General features: G+C 32.9%; 1 protein-coding gene across 2 annotated transcripts; it reads right to left on the reverse strand.

The window, feature by feature from the left end:
• Positions 1–5,120: 5,120 nt before the first annotated feature.
• Positions 5,121–8,089, reverse strand: LOC147409400 (transcription factor bHLH25-like). Of its 2 annotated transcripts, none has more exons than XM_086428482.1 (5): positions 7,943–8,089; positions 7,361–7,457; positions 6,649–7,245; positions 5,966–6,337; positions 5,121–5,658 (listed from the first exon to the last, which is right to left on the reverse strand). In XM_086428482.1, exons 2-5 carry the CDS (start codon positions 7,385–7,387, stop codon positions 5,548–5,550), a joined length of 1,107 nt encoding a protein of 368 aa, XP_086284608.1. In that variant the 5' UTR covers positions 7,388–7,457; positions 7,943–8,089; the 3' UTR covers positions 5,121–5,547. The 2 variants fall into 2 exon arrangements, with proteins under 2 accessions (XP_086284608.1, XP_086284612.1); XM_086428486.1 differs by having other exon boundaries at positions 7,361–7,441; positions 7,943–8,080.
• Between the last annotated feature and the right edge of the window lie 264 nt (positions 8,090–8,353).

Below are 8,353 nucleotides of genomic sequence, written 5' to 3' on the forward strand. Positions count from 1 at the left end.
GTGTGCCAGAACCATTGACTTTATGTCTCAAAAAACACAATCACACATCCCAAATAAATCTGTGTGATTTTGTATCCTAATGAAAAGAAATCTATGGTTCTAACACACTCCCACATCAGGAGAGTTGATTGAGTATGCCACGTGGGGGAGTCAGATTATCACAACTCTTAGAAATTTTATTCGTTTTGACCGGAAAAGATACAAATAATTAGAAAATTTAAATATATTGCAAGGGCATTACTCAAAGAAATTTTGGTGCCAAATGCCAATAACACCGTACTCCTCCTCTTCACTATATAAATATTAATTATAGGGATATTTTTTTTAGTTATGATAATATGACTTGCCAGGTGACATACTCAATCGACTCCTTGACGTGGACAAGTTTAGGAAGGGATACATTTTTTTAAGGGAAGTGCATTCGTGTATCCTCAGGCATACAGATCTATGATTCCCAAACTTGTCACATCAGGGAGTCGATTGAGTATGCCACCTAGCAAGTCATATTATCACGACTCTATTTTCTTACCTTCGATCAAATAAACCTTGAGATCAATCAGTGCTTCTCCCCTGGGCCCCAGTGTGTTCCACATGTCTAAATTAGATCACAAAAGAAAACATAGAAGAATCACTAACCATTCCCCCTCCAAATTATAGGACTTCCCCATCTTATTTCCATACATTCCCATAGATTTTATCTGTAATCAGAAAGCTCTATCTTACTTGACCATGGATTCTCATTGTCATTTGCGTCCTTTTTGCTCTGCTACGCTTCTTAGAGGGTGTTCTCACATGCGGGATTGATTTTTCACCATTATTGAGCAACAGAACATACTTTTTGCTAATCGGGCAAGTTGACATACCACAACCTGCACCTTGACCTTGGGCATGATATACTTTACTTGAGCCCAACCCAAGTTGGGTTGATCGGATTAATTTATTCCTCATTAAAACTAGCTAGGTTGAAGTTAGTAATGATCTGTATTAGTGGTGTCAATGAGTCAGTTTCGATTCAGCTCCTAAAGATTTTACAACTGGAACCATCATATTTTTTTCAGCTTGGTTCTTGTTGGTTCCAATTCCATCGATTTCGATTCTTAACAATAAGTTATGACAAAAAAAAAACTCAACTAATATTAGTAATCTATTTTCTTCTTCTGCAAAAAAATAAAATAAAATAAATAAACAAATAATCATAAAACATAAAAAAAATCATTTACATATTATTGCAAAAAGAATTTCTTTCAAGGACACACTACATCATCCATAAAGCATGAATAACATAATTACAAATTGATCTAACAAATATATGAGTTAACTTTTTTTTCTTTTTAAAAACGAAAATTCATCTTCTTTAATAGTAATATACATAATTTATAGGAAAACAAGAAATTTTTTGCGTAACATCTATTAACTTCGAAATGTATGGAAACCTTCAGCCATCTATAAAGTAAAAAAATTGTAAAAACAAATTGATTCTGGTGAGCCATAGGTACCCATAGGGTAGAATCTATCGGTTGTGGTTCCAATCTGATTGTGTTCCTTCTAGACCCAATTCTAATTGGGTATTGAAAATAAGGATCTAGAGCTAGGGTTTTCGATTATGGTTAAATGGGTACCAATATACACCAGTAACAGGTGTATATTAATATAAGTGGTATGTAAAATATAAAATATGTTTCAAAGTTTACATATATGAAATTATAAGAAATTTAAAGAAGATGACAATTAATTAATAATCACCTCTATTTACTAGACAAAGTGGAAATAACGAAATTTGCAAGGGCATCAGCCACTACCCCCGAATACATGTAGAATATCCCATTCAATCTTATTCAAAATAAATTGACTTTTGGTTAGAACGAACTCGAAATGCCCTGGAATCCTCCCACATTTTAGCGCATTGACAAGGAGCTTTAAATCCGATTCAATCATAACCTTGCAACCTTCTAACTGAACTAGCTGAAGACCGAGAAGAAGAGCATGAAACTCAGCCATATTATTTGTTCCGTTGCCTAGAAAAAAAATGCCTGCTTTGATAAGAACACCATCATGATTCCTTAATATGCATCCTGCTCCAACACGACCAAGATTTCCAATACGGGATCCATCCACATTCAATTTGATCCATCCTAATTCAGGTTTCTTCCAAATAACTAATTTAATTCTTGGAGATTGAATAGGCTTTGAAGTATACAAAATTTCCAACTCATTTAACTAATGTTGAATACTTCTAATGACTTCTATAACTGATTTTAGTTTTCCATAGAAAATGGCACGATTTCGATATATAAAAAAATATTTTTAAGTTATAATTATATTAAGTTTGGGTATGGGCAAATGAGCGACCCAACGCCCATACCTGAACCAAAGATTGAGCCCAAGCTAATTATGCTTAGATTGACCCAAGCTTGGATTCAATCCAATAGGTTCAGGTTTGGCCTTGTGAAATCCCATAATAATAATAATTATTATAAATTTTAGTAAAGGTTAAAATCTAGTGTCCAAAAAAAAAAAAAATGAAGTCTTGATGTAAGAATTAAATGATATTTTTAGGTTTTTACATTATAATTAATTGACAATGGCATGAGTACATAAATAATGATAGTTTTTAAGGTAATTAGCTAAGTAAAGATATGAGAGATTTTGGCATAAGATGTATGTACGTAAGAGGTGTGGGGGATTCTTAAGAAGATTTCTAAGTTGACTAAAACACTTATTACTTAAGTTAACCTTTGGATTAAAAATCTAGGGCTTAAAATTTGAGGGGAAAAAAAGGGTCTTTCATTCGTACGAAAAAAAGAAGAAAAATAATATTTTTCTTGGAGAAGAAGTCTCTATATGTTCAAAACATGAGAGAGCGTGGGATACTGTGAGAAAGTAAAGTGCATCAAGATTCATTTTTAATATCCAACGGTAGCTGGTTTCGTTCAGATGGTTCTATCCCACGAGCGAGTGTGGGATAGTCGGCCTCTTAAAAAATGGGGTTTTTCAAAATCTTATTTTTCTTTTCTTTTGGAGAACTTTAACTAGAGTTCAAGCTTTAATTTGGGGAAAGAAGAACTAGAAGAAAAATAAATTTACGATTTAAAATTTATCATAGCAAGTTCGATTGGAGAAAGGAAAGATCAGGTATGTTTTTATTATTATCCTAGAATCAACTCGGATGGATCAATTTAAGTCAAATTGATCAACAAAATATTTCTAGGGTTTTTTTTTCTTTGTTTTTGGTGAAATAGATCGATCAAAGATCATCATATAAAAATAAACTTTTTTTTATTTATTTATTAGAAGGGTATCTGGGCCAGCTTCCGCGCACTAACTATTCCCTCCTCCCCAAACAAGGCTTGCGAAACAAGATTTTAGTCCTGCGGTCCGTGACCATTAATATCAGTAGCTGGTGGGAATCGAACTTGAGATCACAGGGGGAGCTCACCCCTTGATCCCGAAGTGCTATTACCCGACCACCCATCTGGTGGTTAAACTTTTTTTTAGTTGCTCTCAAATCAGTTTCAATTTTGATTTTGATTCCTAAAAATATTAATTTTTTTTCTTATTTGGATTACTCTATTTCATATACTGAAGACTCGTTACTTATTTGTTTTTGAAGATCAATATATCTTTGAAAAGACTAGAAAGTTATCTTTATATTAAAAATATCAGAAAAATATAATAAAATATTTTAATATAAAGAAACAGTCATGCAATGCACATCTATTTTACAGATTATTTTTTTGAGACAACACAAAACTACTAGCTTGTAAAATTCGCCGAAACTTTGTTAGTTGTCCTTTTAGACGATATATATATCATCAAAAAGAAATGGAAGTTCCATATACAAGAAAAATATTAGAAAAATTTAGTATTCATCAAAGTCAACTTGTAATGCAATACTGTCATGTTTGTCTTTTTTTTTTATTATTATCTTAAATGTTGTATTGTTTTATTTTTGTATTATTTTTTTAAAAAAGAATATAAGATCCTTAGGATTAAAGAGATGCTAAAAATTCTATTAAGGTAGTTTGAATACAATTAGTTGTCGTATAATTTTTATTTATATAATTATTTTATGTAAAAAATCGAGAAGGTGCAAAAATTGGAGGAGAATGAATAAGATTTTATTACTGGATTCAAATATTAATTAAGGTAGGTTCTCACAGCATAATTTTTTTTTTTATAAGCAAGCAAGTATATTAATGAAATAAAATAAAACAAATTACAAGAGCCTGGTGTTTGGGAGACCTAATTTATCCCCAACAAATTCCTTGCGAACCAATAAAGGCAATTGATACAATGAATAAAAAACTATATTCAATTTAGCTGTAAAAGCATAAATCATAATACATAATACATAAATAAAATTTAAGTACACAACATGATTATGTGTTTCTTATATTCCTAACCATGAATAGTTTTAGATGTAAATGTTTGATAGATTTTGGTGATAAATTTATTTATCGTGATAATGTTTATGTTAAAACTACATTGAATGTTTAATACGATCTTTAGAAGATAAATGTAAAATTGTAAAATCATAGACACATTTTGGAGTGATGAATTAAGCATGTTAGAACTCAGATCCTTGGGTGAAAGATTCGAAAGGTCATCGACGAAGGTTCCATATTTTGGAACAGAAAGTTTGACTGAACTATTGAAAAAATCAATGATGATGGTTATGACGAAGTCGATAGAAAAATTAATCATCATTAGATGCATTAATTGTCTTATAATGACTTAGTTACTTGATAATAATATGATCATATACATTTTTTATTTGTATGTATGTATGCATATATGTTAGTGTAACGTTGATTTTTCTGTAGATTTTAGTTGATCGACTCGGTCGAAAAAACTTTTCAGATAATGAGTTGTGCTGGAGTAACATTGAAATGTACATCAATTCTCACATTGTTGATGTGGAGGTGCACATATAATCTTAGATGCTTTTCACTTGTATCTAGATGAAAAGCATCTATGATTTTGTCCATACACCAACGTCAGCGATGTATATATTAACGGTACTTCAGCATTTTCCAATGACTTAATTGTACTATGGATTGTCCAAAAGTTCATCTATGAACAAGAACCGCAGCTTCACAATGTGACAGCTGAGAGTAACATTCAACATAAATTGTTTTTTATTTAATTATCAAGCATATTAAATCACTAAAGTCGATACAAATAAAAAGATAAGGCCCAACAAAGTTTTTTTCCCCTCTCTACAGATAACAAGGGAAAAATGATCATATACTCTCTAAAAGTAAGATGGAGGGTTGATTGCAAATTGAATCTTCCCAAAAAAAAAAAGCGCCCAACAAACCACTGGATTTTTTACAACAGGTAGGTAAAAACAAGTGATAATCAATATAAAAAAAAAATCCGCCTGCAAAACCTAACCTTGAAGCCAAACAAGACGGTGAGATGATTCAGGTTAGATGGTGAAATTCAGAGAAATGTTAAAACAGGAGAGACTTCATGAGACAAAACTTCAGTGTTTTATTGGATGCTTCTAAGCACGAAGAAGCCACAGAGAGATTCTTCTATACACTAACTGAATTTGGGATTAAGTGAGTTCTTCCTTCTCAAATGAATTGTCGGAAACGCTGACTGTAGATTCTTCACCAAATCCTCCACTGTCATGCAAAATTCCTCGTCCATCTGCAAGAAATCGATATGGGTTTTAATGGGTTCAAAAAAAAAAAAAAAACCAAGAACTGAAATCTTTAATGGTGATCTTCTTATAGAAAAAGTTATTTAACAAAGCTCCTTTGATGAAATAATATTGTAATTCAGTTATTTCCCTTCCTTTAAAAGTCCCTTTTAGAGGATCCAACATTTGTGGATTAAAGGAATCATCTAGGACTGTATCTTTAGTCTCTATAAGAATAACACTCACAAAAACACACAGATACTTTCCATTTAAAAAGTACACAAGCGAAGACCATATGAAAGAATCAGAAATTACCTGAGCTACTATTGTTATGTCGAGAGCAGAATTCCCGAATGGCATGGCGTTGGAATTGACAACAGTTAGATTAAGCTTCTCAATTTCAGTGAATATTTTCGTTAGAATTCCTTTGTGTTTATCACAGTGAATTCTTATTAAGACGTTCTTATCAGAAACTCTTACTTCAATTTCGGGGAGCAGTTCGACAGAGTTATCAGTGAAGTTCTCATCTGAGGAAGAGATGTCATCATCCCTCGAGAGCTGTGATTTCTTGACAAAGACCACAGATTCCATGGTCTTCTTTGTGGTTTGTTCCTCAAGTGTCTTCACTCTCTCTTGGAGTAGTTTCATGTGCTTTATAGCATCTCCAAGAACAGAAATCTTGTCCATCTGCAATAAGGATACAAATATTCACTAAACACCCTTTTTTTTTTTTTTTGAATCCTAAAAATATAAACAGAGTACATTATAATAACTAGCTAAAGTTCATCAAATTTTCAAAAAATTGATATGTTGTTTCTCTCATTGGATCATTTCAGAGCAATGTAAGCCCATGTGGTTCCATCCTCCCCATTTAATTCGAATATGAGATACTAAATACCAGAAAAAAAAAATAGTATTGTTCAGGCGAAGCCATTCTGTTTTAAATCCATTGGAGACCGATTTCTATAGACCTCAAAAAGAAAGTATAGGAAGGGTACCTTCTTTAGGTTGGGGACGATGGCTGATAGAGCTATGAACTGCTGGCTAAGCTTTTCTCGTCGTTTCCTCTCTGCGATTATGTGATCTTGATTCTGAGAAGGCGACTTAGTAATCACTGATCTAGACCTCTTATTCGCCTCGCCAGCTTTGGATGGACAATTCTGGTTCAAATAAGAACCTTGAGAAATCCTAATATCAGAGGCGAAAGTTATGTTTCTTGCAGACATAACCTCCTCTTTAGGCTTCACAGCACCAACTAAATTCCCATAAAAATGCTGAGGAATGGTCGGCGAATTTGGACTCCCAAAAGAAAGAATGTTGGGTGAAGAAGAACGTTCAGGGGTCGATATGGGTTCGGTGGTGCAAGAGTTCCAACTGTCAGTCTTGAGCTGCTTTGTGGGTCGTCTCTCCATAGATGAACAACTGAAGGTTGTGGTGTTGTTGCTTGTTGGGTTGAAGGGTGAGTAAGAAGAGAAGCTCTCAGAGCTGAAAGAGTGGTTAAAATCCTCTCCAAGTGCTACTGCTATTTCTTGTGTGCTTAAGTCATCAAGAGAGTTCATCTCACATTGCTGGATGAAGGTGTGGTCCTCTATTCCCTGTAAATCGAACAATAAGTTTTATATAATGAGATAGCTTGAAGCAATCAAATAAAAATAGATATTGACGTCTTCAAAATTGGTGATCTATAGTTACAATAACAAATAATCCTACCATTTCGGATAACCATGGGATCTCCATTAATGTAGATTTGATTATTCCCTTGTGTACAAAAGCTTGAAGAGATTTTTATACCTGAAGATTCCCAACACTGTTGTTCATTCAATGTAAGGAAATAAAAAAATAAAAAGTTAAGTCTTGAGAATTGAGATAGAAGAAATTCATGAAAAAAAAAAAAATTCTAATCTTTCAATGAGGAGTTGGGGAAAAAAATCCCAACATTCATAAAATTTCAAAGATCCAGAACTCCATAATCAGAACAAAGAGAAACCCAGTATGTAGAAAGAAGATGTTCAAATCTTTAGTATGGATTTTCTTTTTTTAAATCACCCCAAGATCCATAAATTTTTGAAGAACCAGAATTCTATAATCAAAATAAAGAGAAACCCTGTATACAGGAAGAAATACAACAATTTTGTAGTTCAAAACTGAGTCACTTTATCAAGAAATCCATAAGATTCAAGGCCAACTTCATTTCTATAGACCCAAAACCATAATTAATTCAGAGGTGCGAGAATCTCCAAATATTCGAACCAGGAAGAAAGCTAAGGGGCTTAAAAAGAGAAGAAAACTCACCAAGAGAAGAAGACTCAAGCCACTTCACTGAAGAACAAACAACAGAAAACTCTCTTATAGCAGTTCTATGAGAACCTTTCTCACACGTGTGAAGATTCTTTTAAATATTTCCTCTACTGTTCCAATGAAGTCTGTGTCTCTCCCTAGTTTTTTTTTTTTTTTTTAAATATGAAAATCACAACTTGGCACTGATGAGATATCGTTTAAAAAAAAAAAAAAACAAGATTGTATAAGTTCGTAATCTATAGTCAATTTGGACTGGTGAGATTTCGTTGATTAAAATAGAAGGTCGTAATCTACAAACAGACAATTTTGCCCCATTAAGAATTAACCCCGACTTTAATTATACTTTGGGGGACCAAACCCAGCTTACCCACAAAAAACAAAAACATAAGCTACCATCATCACGTG

Source organism: Akebia trifoliata, chromosome 2 (genome assembly GCF_017979445.1).
Source record: "Akebia trifoliata isolate Shusen 1 chromosome 2, ASM1797944v1, whole genome shotgun sequence".
NCBI lineage: Eukaryota > Viridiplantae > Streptophyta > Magnoliopsida > Ranunculales > Lardizabalaceae > Akebia > Akebia trifoliata.

Excerpts from the sequence above, each read along its gene's own strand:
- LOC147409400 (XM_086428482.1), bottom strand. The coding sequence starts at position 7,387 with ATGGAGATCCCATGGTTATCCGAAATG. Across the intron at positions 7,246-7,360 it reads TCCCATGGTTATCCGAAATG|GGAATAGAGGACCACACCTT; the intron begins GTAGGATTATTT and ends TTCGATTTACAG. Across the intron at positions 5,659-5,965 it reads ACATAACAATAGTAGCTCAG|ATGGACGAGGAATTTTGCAT; the intron begins GTAATTTCTGAT and ends GATTTCTTGCAG.